This window comes from Saccopteryx bilineata, chromosome 9 (genome assembly GCF_036850765.1).
Source record: "Saccopteryx bilineata isolate mSacBil1 chromosome 9, mSacBil1_pri_phased_curated, whole genome shotgun sequence".
Taxonomy (NCBI): domain Eukaryota; kingdom Metazoa; phylum Chordata; class Mammalia; order Chiroptera; family Emballonuridae; genus Saccopteryx; species Saccopteryx bilineata.
The window spans coordinates 54,656,883-54,676,651 of NC_089498.1; the positions used below are offsets into that span (position 1 = coordinate 54,656,883).

The window sequence follows — 19,769 nt, forward strand, 5'->3', positions numbered from 1 at the left end:
TTCTTCTCTCTGTTGTGCCTCAAGTTGTTTGTCTTCTATTTCACTAATCCTATCTTCAATCTGGGCTGTTCTGTTAGCTAAGCTTGTTACCTCGTTTTTCAGCTCGTGAATTGAGTTTTTCATTTGTGTTTGATTTGTTTTTATAGTTTCAATTTCCTTGGTAATATATTCTTTGTGTTCATTGAGTTGTTTTCTGATCTCCCTATATTGCCTTTCTGTGTTTTCTTGTATATCTCTGAGTATTTTTAAGATTTCTATTTTAAATTCTCTGTCATTTAGCTCCAAGGCTTCCAATATGTTAAGTCTTTTCTCCATAGAGTTTTCCACATCTATTTGTGTTACCTCTCTTTCTTTTGTATCCATAATATTCGATTTCCTCTTTCTTATCGGCATCTGAGGGTGGTCTTATTGATAGCACGCAGGCGCACTCCCTCGCGGCTTGAATGAGCGTCTTGAATGAGCGTCGCTGCGGTAGCTTCCTCCACACCCTCGTCTCTCAGATTCAAGTGATAACAGTCCTTTTGCTTTCAGTTTGTGTGGAATTCTGGAATGCTCTGAGGATAAATTTTTCTGTTTCTAGTTGATAAATTTGTTGTGATTTAGGGGAGAGCTGTTGGACGCGCTTCTCACGGCGCCATTTCTGTGACGTCACTCCATTCCTTTTCTATGATCATACATTTTTCTTTAGGAATTTCTTAGGGAGAGATGCCTGTGGAAGGCATGTGTTCCCTGAGCCAAAGGCCTTATTAATATTACCAACTATTTAATAATTAAAAATAAGAGTGTTCATTGTATATTCCATTAAAACCAATAGTAACTTCCTTTATTTAAACTTTAATCCACTAAAAATTAGAGAATGCATAAAGAGTTTGACAGCAAGCCTAACTATGAGTTATTAAAATTTGAGAATTTACAGCCCTGGCCGGTTGGCTCAGCGGTAAAGCGTCGACCTGGCGTGCAGGAGTCCTGGGTTCGATTCCCGGCCTCGATTCCCAGCCGGGGCACACAGGAGAGGCGCCCATCTGCTTCTCCACCCCTCCCCCTCTCCTTCCTCTCTGTCTCTCTCTTCCCCTCCCGCAGCGAGGCTCCATTGGAGCAAAGATGGCCCGGGCGCTGGGGATGGCTCTGTGGCCTCTGCCTCAGGCACTAGAATGGCTCTGGATGCAACAGAGTGATGCCCCAGAGGGGCAGAACATCGCCCCCTGGTGGGCATGCCGGGTGGATCCCGGTCGGGCACATGCGAGAGTCTGTCTGACTGCCTCCCCGTTCCAGCTTCTGAAAAATGAAAAAAAATAAATAAATTGAGAATTTACAAAACCACACAATAATTTATCAGATAAGATACAATATTTTGTTTTATATATCATACAACTAAATTGTTTATAAAGTCATAAGCATAGCAAAATAATACATCCTTGGTTGGAAAGAAATACATTTTCTGTTTGACAAAAAAAAACAAAAACAACACAACAAAACCTCACTAGACAGAATATAGACTACACACTCCCCAAAAGGGATTATAATATAACAAAATAATATTGACATCCCACCTAGAGAATAATTTCAATAAAATGAAGTATATTTGATTTTACTTAAGAAATCTGCCCACTCCATTTATAAATTATTGCAATAAAAACACAAATCCTCAAAGCTCTTGTACACCTTTCAATAATAAAAATATTTTTTTTGTGGCCCTGGTTGGTTGGCTCAGTGGTAGAGCATCAGCCCACGTGTGGAAGTCCCAGGTTTGATTCCTGGCCAGGGCACACAGGAGAAGTGCCCATCTGCTTCTCCACTCTCTCCCACTCCTTTCTCTCTATCTCTCACATCCCCTCCTGCAGTCAAGGTTCCATTGGAGTATTGTTGGCCTGGGCGCTGAGGATGGCTCCATGGCCCCTGCCTCAGGCACTAGAATGACTCTGGTTGCAAGGAAGCAATGCCCCAGATAGGCCGAGCATCACCCCCCTAGTGGGCATGCCAGGTGGATCTCTGTCATGCGGGAGCCTTTCTCTCTGCCTTTCCACTTCTCATTTCATAAAAAATTCCTTTGCTTAGAGTTTGACACAAGAACTAGCACTAGAATGATTAACACAATTTGGAATGATTTAAAAAAGAAAAACTCAATCACTTTGGGAAAGTCCACAGATTCATAAACCTCCATCTAATCATGGATATGTCAGACTATTTGGCTCGTATTTTGAACCTGGAAATCATCTTGGCTATAAATGGTAGAGCAGGCCAGAAAAAAATTATGATGATAAAGTAGTAAGTTTTTTTGGAATATTTATAGTCGTGTTTTATTCCTCTCATTTTTTCCTGTTCTTTGCACCCCCCATCCAGCAAAGGCCTATGCTGGGTTGATCTCACTCTCACACAGTTTTCTCAACCTGCTCAAGTGCCTTATGAGAATTGGCCAACTGGAATAGTCCATTCTGGATTATTTTACTTTCAATAAATCATTATATGAAAAAAATAGATCTGGCCCTGGCCGGTTGGCTCAGTGGTAGAGCGTCCGCCTGGCATGCAGAAGTCCCAGGTTCGATTTCCGGCCAGGGCACACAGGAGAAGCACTCATCTGCTTCTCCACCCCTCCCCCTCTCCTTCCTCTCTGTCTCTCTCTTCCCCAACCGCAGCTGAGGCTCCTTTGGAGCAAAGATGGCCGGGGCGCTGGGGATGGGTCCTTGGTCTCTGCCCCAAGCGCTAGAGTGGCTCTGGTCAGGACAGAGCGACGCCCCGGAGGGGCAGAGCATCGCCCCCTGGTGGGCAGAGCTTCGCCCCTGGTGGGCGTGCCGGGTGGATCCCGGTCGGGCACATGCAGGAGTCTGTCTGACTGTCTATCCCCGTTTCCAGCTTCAGAAAAATACAAAAAAAAAAAAAAAATAGATCATTAAGTAACTTGTTTTTCAGAGCCTGGAAGGTAGTGAGAGTTTAATGTTTCCTCTATGTACTAACCTGTTCTTGAAAAAATAATAGTGATTAGCCTTATTTAGTTTATAAGTCTTTTGATATACCTTTTTAATTTTAATGTGCTATGCAACAACCAACAAGCGTATGAAGAAAAATTACTTGACAACAATCATGTGGAAGAGCCAAGATAGTTTGTGTGTGAGGGGTGTGTTGGGGGAGATATGGCAAGAACTGCTCTAAAGTGACTTTCAGTTTAACATTGTACAATATTTGGACTTGCTATTGCACTTTACAATGACCTTTGCAAACAAGAGGGCTTTGCCAAAATCAAGGGACTGTGACGACAATGGAAAAATTGCTTTTCTTCTTCCAAGCAGTTGCAGGTCACCTTGCGAGGAAGAAAAGAGACCAAGTAAAATATCACCTCTGTGTGTCTTTTGTCGGCTTATGTACTTGGACAGCTGCTGTATTTAATGGCTCTATTCTATTTCTGCTCTGACTCACCTAGCTGGAAGAATATCAGCATGAAACAACAGAACATCACACAGTCTTTCTGTTTATTAATTTCCATAATTGGCCTAATAGGCAGTTAATTCAACATAGTTCTTAGAATTTTTAGTGGAGGACTAAAATGAAATAAAAGAATACAGTGTTCTTTTTTGAGGAAACAAAAATAATTTTTATGTGACACTAAGAAATTTTTAAAAATAGATCATAAAATTAAAATAAAAGATGAAACATTTAGGAAATGTACCAAATATGTCAATAAATTTCTGAAAATGTGATTTATTCAGAAATCCATGGAAGGATTTCATTACTAATAAGAACTATAGTCTGACATTTCTATGGGATAATTTTCTCTAAAATATATAAAGGACTTTTACTTTTCCTCACCCTAGAGATCTTGCTACTGGGGCTGAAGAAGTTTATTCTTTACCGGCCTGCTTGCTGAACAAAAATGTAAGGTACATGTGTGCTTCATTCTTTCAACGGGAATTCAGTAGAATTGGGAGAAGAGTACATTATAAAAGTATGTCATCCACAGCGTTTGTCTTGCTCCTGTGGCTGGACAGCATCAGCTCTGATGTTTTTTCTTCTCCAAACACTGGCACGCTGAAGGCTCCTATTTAATCTTTCCCAAAGAGGATATTTCATGCCTTTCTTTTTACCCCTTTATTTTTCGATCTTTCTCTTTCTCTTTTTTAACTGTCAATACTCACACTACAGCAAAAACAAAAAATTACTTCATGATCTCCATGTGTTAATAAATTTTAATAATTCTTTCATTTTCATGGGAGATGCCATCTTATTTATTTTAGAAGTAATGACTGATGATCTGTGACTTGCTACTTACTATGTCTGTCTGTCCCTGACACCTGTGTTCTTTCAATCAGTCAAGTTCTCAGTTGGAAATTCACATAGGGGCAAATAGTCAAGTGACTTGAAGGCAATATGGAGCAGGATGATCTATTTTTATTTGTTTGTTTTTACCATACTCTATTGGTAATGTGGGGAGAGGGTAAGAGGCAGGGAAAGGACACTAAGGTTTGAAAGAGGTGTGTGTGAGATGATGGGCTGTGAGGATGAGAGAACTGCAGTGAGCATGGAGAGTTGGAAAGGCATTTGAGAATAAATTCCAGAGGCACCCAGCTAGGATTTGAAAAGTAACTGGGTGGGGACATGAGGGAGCAAATATCTAAGAGGAATTGCAAGCTCCAAGCTCGAGTGAATGACTGATTTTAATATTATTAATTGAAAGAGAGTAGCTTAAGATTTGAAAGGACATATACAGTTCACTACCTTCTTAAGTTGACACTACTGCATAATACTAGGAGTAGTTATACAGCCAGTGATTGGAAATATGAATGTAGAGTTCAGAAGTGAAGTAAGTCTGAAAGCAAATTTTGTATATATATATATATATTTATTTATTTATTATTATTATTATTATTATTATTATTATTTACAGAGACAGTCAGAGAGAGGGATTGATAGGGACAGACAGACAGGAAGGGAGAGAGATGAGAAACATCAATTATTAGTTTTTGTTGCAACACCTTAGTTGTTCAGTGATTGCTTTCCCATATGTGCCTTGACCGTGGGGCTACAGCAGACTGAGTAACCCCTTGCTCGAGCCAGCGACCTTGGGCTCAAGCTGGTGAGCTTTGCTCAAACCAGATGAGCCCACGCTCAAGCTGGCAATCTCGGGGTTTCGAACCTGGGTCCTCCGCATCCCAGTCCAATGCTCTATCTACTGTGCCACCTCCTGGTCAGGCTGAAAGCAAAATTTTTATATTTGTGATTTTCTTGAAGTCAGAGATTTCATATGTTCTGTCTCCTCAACATCAAGCAAAATGTCAGGTACCCAATAAACACTCAGAAAGGATTTGGAAAATTGAAATTAGCAAATGCCATATGACTAAAAAGTTTTCCTTTGAATCCCTGTGATATAAAGTGTAATTGAGATCATTAATCAAATAGAAGCTATACATTTTTTTAGGGTTGTGGCATTGGAGATTCATATATATGGTCAAGGGTTGTAGTAGCTATCCAGGCGTCCCCAAACCACGGCCCGCAGGCCGCATGCAGCCCCCTGAGGCCATTTATTCAGCCCCCCACCTCACTTCCAGAAGGGCCACCTCTTTCATTGGTGGTCAGTGAGAGGAGCACTGTATGTGGCGGCCCTCCAATGGTCTGAGGGACAGTGAACTGGCCCTCTGTGTAAAAAGTTTGGGGACCCCTGCTAGACCTCAGTCACTTTCAAACATTGCTGTCATTGGACTCCTAAATTACTAAAGCAAAGTAACTTGCCAGAAAAAACTGGCACATCAACACTAATATTTAAGCTCATCAATTTCAATTCCGTGGCTCATTTTGTGTGCTAAAAACATGTCTCATTTCTTCCCTGGCCAGTTAGTTGGCTCAGTGGATAAAGGATTGGCCTGGCATATGGATGTCCCAAGTTCGATTCCATGTCAGGGCACCCAGGAAAAGTGACTCCCTGCTTCTCTCCTCCCCCTCCTTTCTCTCCTTGTTCCCATCTCACAGCCATTGGCTTGGTTGGTTTAAGCATCAGCCCTGGCACTGAAGATAGCTTGGCTTATTCGAGCACCAGCCCTAGATGAGGATTACTGGATGGATCCTGGTTGGGGCACATGCGGGACTCTGTCACACTATCTCCTCTCTTCTCACTTAAAATATATATATTTCTTAGAAGAAGGGAGATTTTATAAATATATACTCATAAATGGCCTTAACTTGTGTGTTATAGGTCTGGTGTTTTTTCCAGGGATCTAATTTATGAAGTTCATTGCATATTTATTTATTGGGGACAAAGAAGCAGATAAAACTGTATCAAATACATACACTTTAAATGTATGTATTTAAATACAATGAAGATGTAAGTACCTGATTCTAGCAGCATTAAAAAATTTACTGTGCCAGGGAGAAAACAATTACAAGAAATATTTATTGTTTCCCATATACTATACAGGCATAGGGGTAGGTGCTTAGGCCACAAAATAATGGAACATATTGTAACCTGCTATCCTGTAAAACTCAGGAGAAAATAAACAGGAATATTCTATATAGAGTGAACGAAGTCACCACAAGGACATGCAGAATTCAAGAAGGTGCTTCCAACCAGAGGCCATGCCTTTCCAGAGAAAGTGTCACCTTAGCATTTAAAGCATCAATGAAGCATCAATATGCATTAGAATGTTGATAAAGAAAGGAAAGAATTTTTCAGTAATAAAGACAGTATCTGTAAATGCCAAGTCTAGAAAAAGCATGGTGAGTTTAGAGCACTGGAAGTGGTCTATATGGCTGGAACAGAGAATGTGGAGGGTGCCTGATGAGAACGTAGTATTAAAAGACCCATAAAAGAAGTTTAAGGTTAGTCTGCTAGAATGTATAAGTAGGTCATTGAGTAAGAAAATATAAATCTGAGAGACAATGATGTTTGAGATATCATTGTGACCTCTGCTAATTGTTGTTTATCAAAGTGTTTAAATCACAAATACAATTATGTTTGAGAAGCTCAGAGTTAATAAATAAATTATTGATAATTTATCCATTTAAACTGTGTTAGATGTCTACAGTATCAAAATATCAACTAATATCAGTTTTTAAAAATGGTGAACTTACAATAATGAAGGTGATTTTGAGGGCTTTGTAGCAACACTCTAGGTATGAACTAATTCATTGTCATCTAGAATTTAAAATTTAATTTTCACCCTGGCCGGTTGGCTCAGTGGTAGAGCGTTGGCCTGGCATGCGGGAGTCCTGGGTTCGATTCCCGGCCAGGGCACATAGGAGAAGCGCCCATCTGCTTCTCCACCCCTTCCCCTCTCCTTCCTCTCTGTCTCTCTCTTCCCCTCTCGCAGCAAGGCTTCATTGGAGCAAGGATGGCCCCGGCACTGGGGATGGCTCCTTGGCCTCTGCCCCAGGCACTAGAGTGGCTCTGGTAGTGACAGAGCGACGCCCCGGAGGGGCAGAGCATGGCCCCCTGGTGGACAGAGCATCGCCCCCTGGTGGGCATGCCGGGTGGATCCCAGTCCGGCGCATGCGGGAGTCTGTCTGACTGTCTCTCCCCGTTTCCAGCTTCATAAAAATACAAAAAGAAAAGAAAAAAAAATTAATTTTCTTATTTCTGAATCAGAGATTTTTTTTTTTTATTTACAACTATGATGATCACATATCATTTTTTCCACTGGGACATTTTTGAGAGTGAAAGATATATTATGAATAATTATACAAGGAAAAAAAGCATATAAATAAACTGAACTAGGAAAACCAAATGTAAAATTCTTATATAAATAAGTATCACATTTTAAAGTATAATTATTTGATTGCTATTATTTAAAATTTGTAATAGTGATTTGATTTGGGACATTTCTTCCACTTTTAATTGATGTGTTTTAAGCCTTTCGTATTAAAGTTGGAGAACTACTCTGTTTTGCCCTTCTAGTTTCACCTTTACACTTTGTCAGAATACTGCATAGGTCACAGGCAGAAGGAGAAGAAATGAACATAATCAGTCTCTAATTCATGATACTCACTATAGTTAAATGAACATATGGTTTTTATTTTATTTTTTTGAATGCTTTTATTATTTTATTTTATTCATTCATTTTAGAGAGGAGAGAGAGAGAGAGAAGGAGGGGAGGAGCAGGAAGCATCAACTCCCATATATGCCTTGACCAGGTGAGCTCAGAGTTTCGAACCAGCGACCTCAGTGCTTCCAGGTCAACGCTTTATCCACTGTGCCACCACAGGTCAGGCAACATATAGTTTTTAAAGCAGAATTCTTCTTCAAGGTCTAGGAGAAAGTACTTCAGTTTATTTTATTTTATCTTATCTTTCACACAGGAATTGGGATTAAATCCAATGAAAACTTTTATGGCCAATGAAAAATGAAGCATTATTAAAATGAGGAAAAAAGAAGAAGGTGAAAGTCTTACTAAAGAAGAGAACTCCCAGGTTGTAGCAATTCAATGGACCCCTAAATAAAGCCACAATATTCAGCTACTATTCAAGCAGGTTGCACATTATTATTCTTATACATTGATATCTTCACTTATTATCCTCTTGACTGCACACAAAACACAGTAATTTTAGTCTAATAATATCTGTAAAAACTTCCATTAATAATATAAAATATTATTTTAAAAATACCTACATTTTATTCTAATTGATTTTTATATCGATAATGGGTGGACTGAGTTTTCAGTAACCGGGTATACAAGAACAACTGACTTTGATAATAAAGAAAAATAATTAATTCTGGTTTCAAATGAGGTATTTTAGAAACAGTACTTTATCAAATTTCTGAATTCCCACAGAGAGCAGCAACACAGGGCTCCAAGTAGACATACAGTAGATAATGGATACGTATTTTTGAGTTTTACATAGTCCTATAATTAGAAAAATTCTAGTCAATGGAAGATGAATCTCATGTATTACTATTATATGCAATTGGTAAAAGGAGTCTTTGTTAATGATTCTCAAACCCTCACTGAATGAAATCCAAGAAAGTTACAATGGTACATAAAATTCTCCTTGTGGTCTGATTCTATAACTTATTTCCCTGTTAACAGCTTATAGACTGCTTCATCATGCCTCCAAGCTTTTACGTCTGCTCTTCCTGATGTTCAAATATATTTCCCACTTTTATTCACTGACAAAACTTTTCTGATATGGCAACATTTAGCTTGGTGTAATCTCCAGAAAATCTTCCCTAAATCCTCAAATCAATTTAAATGTATCTGTTCTATGCTTCATTAGAACTTATGTGTCTTTCTGTTAGCAGTTGGTATGTTTGTTATAGTTGATATATTTAATTTATTGCCTTATATGACACTTTCCCCTTCTAGGCTATAATTTTTTAAGGACAATAAACCACTAAATAAACCCACAATCTGGTGTGTATAATGTAATGGGTCCTAACAAAATATGTCCTTATTAGATGTAAAAGTAAATGTGTATCTACTTATTATTGTTTGTAGTTTCACTGACAGATACTTAAGCCAGACAGTCATTTCTAAGCAATTCTGTCTAGATGAAGTAAAAATATTATTATTTTAGGTTAGATAAAACTAAATGTGAATCTCAATTCTGATGTTTCTTCGTATTATAACTTTGAGCCACTTACTGTCTTTGAGCTTTAGTTTCCATATTTGTACTAATTAGTATAATACTAAGGTTATGACTATAATTCAATGAAAAAAGATACACAAACACCTGTACATTGTACATGCTTAGTAAGTTTCTTTACCTTTCTTTTCCTTTACCACTTATATATTTTAAAAATTCCATAAATTGCATTTCTATAGCTCTTTTTTTTGTATGTGTAGTTATTAAAAGGTTTGTAACATACAGTGGACTTACTCTGTTTCATTAATGTCTGTTCTTATACTTAGAATGCACTTCTACCAGCTGCTGTTTTTACTTGGTAAATTTTTACTTCTCCTTCACTGCCCTGCTCTAATGTAACCATCTCAATAAACTATATCAGAATTAATCGACAGACCATCTGGGTTTCCACAGTACTTTGTAATTGATTGCATTATTAAAAATAAAATATTATTATACCAATATTATAATGCTAAATGGATTCCCTAACTTTACATTTTTTTTCTAGTTTAGGATAATCTATCAAAATATAAATAGGTGAAACACATATTAAAAGAATTTTAAGACAAGTGAGATCTTTTCTTCTATGTTAGAGGGACATATAAAATAATATTTTACTAAAACAAAATTATAAATTCATGCATATTTTAAATATATTTATTGGTTAAGTTTTCATGAATAAAAAATAATTATTTTTAGTAAAAAAAATTAAAAGTTAGAAGATGGAATACAGTGTAAAATGTAGAATTATATACATGGGACCACAGCATTTATTACATATAAAAATATTCAGTATTTGAATCACGCTATAATATAAAAAATATTTTACAATGCATTAAAACTGCTGCATTTAACTTTTAAAATAAAAATTGGCTAATTGCTATCCAAATTAATTTTTTTAAACATTCTTTTTTTTAATTTTTTATTTTTTTATTTTTATTCATTTTAGAGAGGAGAGGGAGAGAGAGAGAGAGAGAGAGAGAGAGAGAGGAGAGAGAGAGGAGAGACAGAGAGAGACGAGGGGAGGAGCTGGAAGCATCAACTCCCATATGTGCCTTGACCAGGCAAGCCCAAGGTTTCGAACCGGCAACCTCAGCATTTCCAGGTGGACGCTTTATCCACTGCGCCACCATAGGTCAGGCCCCAAATTAATTTTAATGTTTATAACATTAAGGTTCTTACAGAAGCTTCTACAGGTTTCTTTGATTAGCACTTTACAAATACAAAGAAATAAGAAATTAGTTTAATTTACCTTGATAACCAAATCAAATTTCTGGTAAAAGTCTCTGTTTACTGGCTCCAGGAGACTAAGTTCTGCGGTCCGAGGATGCATAGAGAAAAATCGTGGGTAATCCTCAGGAGTCCCTGAAAGACATTGAGATTTCAGCACATAACTGAGTCATATGTGTACCTGTTACATATATTTCCCTTCATTAAATGGGGAACAAAATCACAATTTTATTTGTAAATTAAGTTTCAAAATTTTGCAGTCTAGGGAAAGCAGATGTAAATGTGGTATATTATTAATTAGTTTATGAGTAAGAGGATGAAAAATATCTTATGTCTGGGTGATTTATTTTCCAAATATTGTTTATGAAGAAAGCTCTTTAATTATTTGAAACTTCATCACATGAAAAAGCATATTAAGTGTAGAGAGAGCAAATTTTGAAATCTAAATTGTATTTTAATGGTGCATAAATCTTAATTATAGTCTGCATGGCCTTTCAACATATCTTGTAATAAACAATGACTAGTAATTTCTACCAAATATCAAGATGCTTGGAAATGAAAATGAGCATATTCTGTTTAAGCTGTCTAAATATTTTTCTTAAGAATTAAACTAACTGCATCTATTAAATAAAAATATTTTAAATACCATATAAAATATTTTTAGGTTACTGCTAATGTCCAGAGATGATATTTCTTCAAGGTAAACATTTCTTCTCACAGAAATTTATTTTGATTGTATCATCTACCTTTACAGTACTTTTTCCAACATGAGGTAAAGTAAACATCAAACCATATAATGTAGAATCTATGCATAGAGCCAAATGATAACTATAAGAATAAAATAACATGGTTTCCAATTACTGAAACTTCTTCTGTGCTATATGATTTATATAAGTAATCATCAATAACTCTGTAAATCATTTCCGTTTATACTGAAAGCCTTGGGAGCTTTGAGATATTAAATAACTTTTCTAAGGTCAATGAGACAACGTAATATAAAACTTGCATTCAAATCTTGTTTTCTGAATACAAACATATCCAAAAATGAGTTAATTGCTATTGCTCCTTTGCTTCAACTCTAAGATTAAAAAAAATAAAAAATAAAAAAAATAAAGTTCTCCTGGGGATTATGTGAGGAAAAACCAAATAAACAGAAAAACAGAAGAAAAACTGCACTAATAAAATAGACTTGAAAACTCAGAATTAATCAAATTTGTGCCTCAAAATGAAGCATATGATAATAGAGTCAACTTAAAAAGGTTGCCTGACCAGGCAGTGGTGCAGTGGATAGAGCGTCGAACTGGGATGCAGAAGACCCAGGTTCGAGACCCTGAGGTCACCAGTTTGAGCGAGGGCTCATCTGGTTTAATAAAAGCTCACCAGCTTGAGCCCAAGGTCGCTGGCTCGAGCAAGAGGTTACTCGGTCTGCTGAAGGCCCGCGGTCAAGGCACGTATGAGAAGGCAATCAATGAACAATTAAGGTGTTGCAATGCACAACGAAAAACTAATGATTGATGCTTCTCATATCTCCATTCCTGTCTATCCCTCTCTCTGACTCTCTCTCTGTCTCTGTAAAAAAAAAAAAAAAAAAAAAATTAAAAGAATCTTCCAAAAAATATTAAAAAAGTAGAAAAATTTGAAGAGAGCATTTCTTAACAGGAGAGCCATATAGAAAATGATCAAATTGCTTCTATTCTTTATACTATATACTAGAAAACTCCAAAAGGAGGCAATATTCATGTACAATAAACAATAAAACAACACAAGTACTAGTAATAGATAAAAACATTGCTATATTTTATCCTTATGTGAGAGTGGTTATATCTTTCTAACTATGGCTTGAAATCAAAAGTAATAAATAAAAAAGGGATAAATTGGATGACATTACAAAATTGCATGGTAAGCCACAATAAGCAAAGTAAAACCACAGGTGACAAACTAGGGGAAATAGCTACAATTTATATCAGAGACGAAGTGCTCATAATCCTAACACATGCAGATATACAAGTAGGTAAGAAAAAGGTCAACAACACATTTAAAACAGGTTTGGGCTTGAGAATGAACAGACAGTGCACAGAAAGAGAAAGGCAAATGACTCTTGATCATACATTAAAATGTTCACATTTATATATAAGAATAAAAAATTCAAATTAAAACCACACTGATATTCCATGTCTTACTGTTAGATTATAAAGTTCAATGCTGGTCACCAGACTCTGTTGGTGAGTCTGTGAGAAAAATGCAGTTTCAGACATTTCTGGTGTTGGTAAAAGAGTGATATAATATCTCTGGTGAAGAATTTGTCATAATCTATCAAAATCACATTAGTATTGAGGGATTCTGGCAAAATGAAAGTGGAGGAAGGACCATGAAAACATCTCTTCACTTAGACAACTATTACATTGGTAGAATCTGTCTGCTGTAACTATTTTGGAAATCTGAAGTTTATTGAAATCTTGTAACTTCTTGGGGAAGGGTTGGACAGTAAATTCTGATGAATTTCTGTCTATTACAGTTCTGAGCACAGTAGCAGTTACACCCTTCAGCCCCTTGGCAGGAAGCTGTATACATGTTTCTGAAGGAGATTGCACTCTGCAAATCTAACAAAAAGGACCATGCCCTCCAAATAGCAGAGCACTAGACTCTGATGAGTGTTTGCTGCTTCTGCTCACAGAGGTGCAGCCAGCCATTGTTGCAAGGTGCAACCTCTCACCCTTGCAAGCCCCTGCTGCTAGGCTAAAGTGAATTCCAAAAGATTTAAAGAACCAGCATCTTGTTCACCCTTTATTTTGCTCATTTTTCCTCTTTGAAAGCCAGACAGTAAAGATTAGAACATTCAAAAACAACAGTACATGGGGGGCGGGGATTAGATAGAAAAGTCATTATGCATGCCTAGAGAAAGGTAAAAGTTCAGAAAAACTTGAGAACTTAAGTTTACATTGGTAAACTTTATTTACAAACATAAAATTAATGAACAAAAATAACATTAGAAAGAAAAGTTTGGGGAAGTTGGAAAAACTGATTTTTAGAGATAACACATTATTAGGTTCAAATGTGCAGTTTACAAACAACAACAAAAGCACAATGTATACAAGAAACAGGCAAGTAGGTTCATTCAAGGAACAAATCAATCAATCAATGGAAACTGTTCTGAAAAACATCTGATGAATGACCTACTAGAGAAAGACTTTAAAACAACTGTCTTCAAGATGCACAAAGAACTAAAAGAAATGTAGAAAAAGTCAAGAAAATCATGTACAAACAGTATGAAAATATCAATGGACAGAAAACCAAAAAATAATTTTTGAAACTGAAAATTATAGCAATTGAAATTAAAATTAACTGAGAGTTTCAAAGACAGATTTAAACAGATAAAAGAGAGAATAAATGACCTTAAAGATAAGGCAGTGGGAATTATTAGTCTGGGCAATCAAAAATATAAAATAAAATAAAGATTGAACAAAAGTGAGCAGTGCCCAATAGACCTGTGGAACACTATCAAATAGACCCAACCTATAGCTTGTTGTGGCTCCCAGGAGCAGAAGAGAGAGAAAGGGCTGGAGAGAGTATGTTAAGAAATAATGGTTGAAATTCTTCCAAGTATGATGAAAGATATAAATTTAAACAACCAAGAAGCTCAGTGAAATCTGTGTAAGATGACTTCTAAAAGACTCACATCAAGACACATTATAATCAAACTCAAAAGAGAGACAAAAAGAGAATCTTGAAAGCAGCTAGAGAGAAGCAACTTATCACATACAAAAGATCTTCAATAAGCTTATCACCCATGTCTTATCAGAAATTTTGAAGGCCCTAAGGCAGTGAGCCAATACAAATATTGATCGACTTACAACCTATGAACTTATGACCATTCGACTTTATGACCACAATCGCTAGCCACTACTGCTCCGCGTCTGGCAGCGCAAGTGTTGTCCAGCTGGGCCTACGACAGTGCGGACCAGCTTCCAGCAGCATTACCATCTCCACGTAAACCATTTCAACTGTTATCACAGACTCGGTACAGCAATTTGTGTTTTGTGTCTTGGATATTTTTCATCAAACCCCTCCCAAGATGTCTACCAAGAGGAAATTGTCTTTGCAAATATTAAACCAATTGTACTGGTAATGCAGTGTTTTACTTAAACCTGATGAATGTAAAAATAAGAAACAAAATGGTATAGAGATGATACAAATGGCATAAAATGAACAAAGAAAATTATGATATATAACAATAATGGAAGAAAATTATGATAAAATATGACTTAAAGATTTTTATAACATCATTTCACAGTACTGTACATATAGCCTACTCAATTTATGACCAAACGTGTTACAACCAGTCTGTCAGAACCAATCGTGGTCGTAAGTCAAGCACTAGCTGTATATTCACAGTGCTAAAACAAATAACCAAAAACTGTGAAAAAATAATCCTAGGCAAAACTCTCCTTCAAAAATATCAGAGTAATTAGGACATTCCCAGATAAACAAAAGCTGAGGGAGTTCATTAGTACTAGGTCCACCCTGCAAAAAATGTTCAAGGGAGTCCTGCTGGTAAAAATAAAGGAAACTTGAAGCATTATGAAGAAACATACATCTCAGTAAAGGGCCTGGCTGGTTTGCTCAGCAGTAGAGCATCAGCCTGGTGTGTGGAAGTCCTAGATTCATTCCTGGTCAGGGCACACAGAAGAAGCAACCATCTGCTTATCCACCATTCCTCCTCCCCTTTTTCTTTCTCTCTCTTCTTGCTCTCTTCCCCTCCTTCAGCCATGGCTCAAATGGTTTGTGCAAGTTGACCCCTGGCACTGAGGATGTCTCCATGCCTCGCCTCAGGTGCTAAAATTGCTCAGTTACCAAACAACAGAGCAGCTGCCACACATGGGCAGAGCATCACCCCCTAGTGGGCTTGCCTGGTGGATCCTGGTCAGGGCACATGAGGGAGTCTGGCTCTCTGCCTCCCTGCTTCCCACTTAATTAAAAAAAAAATCTCAGTAAAGGTAATTATTTCTGCAACTATAATTAGTATTATAGTAACAATGTTTTGTAACTGCAATTCATGTTTTTTACATAACTTATAAATTAATGCAATTAAAGTCATATAATGTATAAAAATGTAATTTTGTGAGGTCAACATCTGAAAAGAGTAGAGACTGTTTTAAAGGAGCAAAGCTTTTGTATATTATTGAGTTTAAGCTGGTATAAATTTAAATTAGAGTGTTATAACTTTCAGATATTATTGTAATCCACATGGTAAAGACAAAGAAAATAGTTATAGTATAGGTGAAAATGGAAATAAGAAAGAAATTTCAACACTTCATTACAAAAATAATTCAACAGAATATGGAAGAAATAACACAGAAAATGAGGTATGAAAAAACTGTAAGACATGTTGAAAACAAATAGCAAAATGAAAAAGGTGCTATTTATTCGGTAGTTATTTTAAATGTAAATGAATTAAACTCTTCAATCAAAGAAAGAGATTGGTAGAATAATTTTTTTAAAAAGTAATCCAACCATAAACTATCCACAAGAAACTCACTTTAATCCAAAAAACACAAACAGATTGTAAGTGAAAGGTTGACATATGTTATAGCACGGATGAACCTTGAGGATATTATGCTAAGTAAGATAAACTAGTTATAAAAAGACAAATGATATATGATAATGATTACATGAAGTTCTTAGAGTAGTCTAAATCATAGAGACAGAAAATGGAATGGTAGATAATAGAGGCTGTAGGAAAGGAAGCAATGGAAATTATTTTTTAATAAGTAAAAATTACCAGTTTTATATGATAAAAAGAGTTATAGACAAAACATTATGAATACGTTTAATAAAACTGAACTTAAAAATGGTAAAGATGGGCCTGACCAGGCAGTGGCATAGTGAATAGAGCATTGGCCTGGGATGCTGAGGATCCAGGTTCGAAACCCTGAAGTCCTCAGCTTGAGTACAGGCTCACCAGCTTGAGTGTGAGGTCGCTGACTTGAATGTGGGATCATAGATAGAATCACATGGCCGTTGGCTTGAGCCCAAGGTCACTTGCTTGGGCAAGGGGCCACTGGCTCAGCTTCAGCCCCCCCTCCCCCAGTCAAAGCACATCTGAGAAAGCAATTAATGAACAACTCAGGTGCTGCAGTAAAGAATTGATGCTTCTCATCTCTCTCCCTTCCTGGTGTTTGTCCTTTCTGCTCTCTCTCTCTATTTCACTTAAAAATAAAAAAAGTGATTAAAATGACAAAATTTATATTTTGTATAGCTTATCACAATAAAAATCAAGAAGAATTATATTGAATAAATTACAATAGAAAAATTATATTTACTTTTTGACTCAGAAATTCCATTTCTTAGAAATATTTGCATTATGGTAAATCTAGATAAATTTACATATATGTACACTTAAATATACACAAATAGTGCTCTGTCTGAATCAATGGTGATACATCCAAAAGTATACATAATTCAAATGTGAAAATGAATATCTTTTCCCATTATTATAGTTATCTTCATATATATATATATATATATATATATATATACATACACACACACATATACTCACACACATTCATGTATATATATTAAGTGAGAAAGCAATTAGGGAAAATGTACATATACTATGCTATCTTTTAAAGAACTGACCATATATAAATAAAGGAAAATATATAAGAAAAATATGAATTTATCAGGATAAATAGATAAACCATAACATTGAAAAAGTCTTATATATGGGGGGGATAAGTTGAAGAAATAGGCATTGAAACTGAATTAAATTAATAAAAACACTGTCTTTAAATTTGGAGCCATATAAATATTATGTTGTTATAAGACACTAAATTTAAGGAAATCTCAAAATCTAAAAGAAAGTAAAATAAATCAATCTAAATATTTGTTCAATTGGTGACATAAATAAAAACTGTCTCATAACTTTAAATAGAGTATCTTGTTGTCACATTCTTAATATGACATAGCCTTAGAACAATAGAAATTTTAAAAAATTAAATTGTCTATAATAATCATATAGCTCATGTTATTAGTCTAAGATGCATACAGAAGTATTTTGCAATAAATAAGTAATTATAAGTTATCCTAATTTTATTGTTTTAAGTGTCAAAAACTAAATTTTTATCATAGAGAACTGATTAACATAGAAACTTATCGAAATCTATGGCTATTTTCCAAGTTTTGACATTTTGCATGTGTAGGAAATTAAGATCAGCCTCAATGAAATGTTACTGATGAATACACCTATAATTTCCTTTAGTCAAACAAAAGTAACTATAATATGTAACTTATCTCCAGTTGATTTTCAATGAGCACCTTCATGAGACTTCTGAATGCTGAATACCTTGCAAAAGACAGGTTATTACTGAATATAAAATGTCAAAGAAAAAAAGTACATGTCTAAGTTTAAGGACCCTAGAGATTCACTTAATTTTCTCATTTGAAAAATGTAATATCCATCAAATTTAAATATACTAAATGCAATTAATCTAAAAATGTTGCTTCCTCAAAAATACCTCCAAAGCTCTGGGTTTTCTTCATCTAGTTCTTGCTATGATTTTAATTTTGTAATTAAATGGTTTCCACTCCCTTGATAGTCAATTCACTAGCTACCTCTTTTATTTACATAACTAAAATTTTGTCAATAATTTTAATCATTTTTTCTCTATGCTTTAAAAACACATTTCTTTTTATATCAAATTATCTCTAGTTTAAACATACATGACCTGACCAGGTGGTGGCATAGTTGATAGAGCATCGATTTGAGAATCTGAGAACCCAGGTTTGAAACCCCAAGGTCGCCAGCTTGAGCATGGGGTCACCAGTGAGCATTAATAATGCTTACAGATAATGACCCCATGGTTGCTGGCTTGAGCCCAAAGATCGCTGGCTTGAAACCCAAGGTCACTGGCTTGAGCAAGGAGTCACTTGTTCTGCTGTGGCCCCCCCAGTCAAGGCACATATGAGAAAGTAATCAATGAACAGCTAAGATGCTACAACAAAGAACTGATGCTTCTCATCTCTCTCCTTTCCTGTTTCTCCCTGTTTGTCCCTCTCTCTGTATCTCTCTCACTCTTGTTTAATAAAAAAGAAAGCTTATGATAGATACCACTAATTTCTTTTTATTATCACCCATTAGGTTTTTTCTGGTTTTTTTTTTGACAGAGACAGAGTGAAGGACAGACAGAGGGAAGTCAGAGAGAAGGACAGATAGGGACAAACAGGAAGGGAGAGAGATGAGAAGCATCGATTCTTTGTTGCGGCATCTTAGCTGTTTGTTGATTGCTTTTTCATTGATTGCTTTCTCATGCATGCCTTGATGGGAGGGCAGCAGAGTGGGTGACCCCTTGCTTATGCCAATGACCATGGTCTCTAGCCAGCAACCTTGGGCTTCCAGCCAGGGACCTTTGGGCTCAAGCCAGCTACAATGGGGTTATGTCTATTATCCCACACTCAAGCCAGCGACCTTGCACTCAAGTTGGTGAGCCTGCACTCAAGCTGGATGAGCCATGCTCAAGCAGGCAACCTCCGGGTTTCAAACCTGGGTCTTCTGCATCCCAGTCTGATGCTCTAGCCACTGCACCACCACCAGGTCAGGCTATCTCTGATTAGTTTTAAGGTTATCCTTTTTCTTTCAAGCTATTGCATTTTCTTTGTGCAACTTTGATTATTATAATGAAAAACAAACTCCTTTTCTTTCAGTTCCACATTACATATCAACCTAAGTCTAAATCCATTTCACTTTGCAAACTTATTTTTAAATGATATCTAATGAATTAAACTCCATTTTCTTATCCAAAATATTGCCAACAGTTCTAAAATACCTCTTCAGAAAGAATCTCAAATTCTCTTTTACTTGTCTCTTAAGAAAACCAAACTACTATACCAGTAGCCAGTTCAAGATTTGCTTGGGTTGTTTTCTCATGCATTTCTATGGCAATACTTCTAAGAGTGCAGTTCTTGGTCTACATGCGTCACAAAGGTCAAGATCATACCCC

General features: G+C 36.2%; 1 protein-coding gene across 1 annotated transcript in view; it reads right to left on the reverse strand.

Annotated features, from left to right (window-relative positions):
* Positions 1–19,769, reverse strand: part of PCDH15 (protocadherin related 15) — a 1,080,236-nt gene that overhangs the window by 414,817 nt on the left and 645,650 nt on the right. The window contains exon 10 of the mRNA XM_066242956.1: positions 10,793–10,905. Coding sequence (XP_066099053.1) covers positions 10,793–10,905 — 113 coding nt within the window. The remainder of the gene's footprint in view (positions 1–10,792; positions 10,906–19,769) is intronic.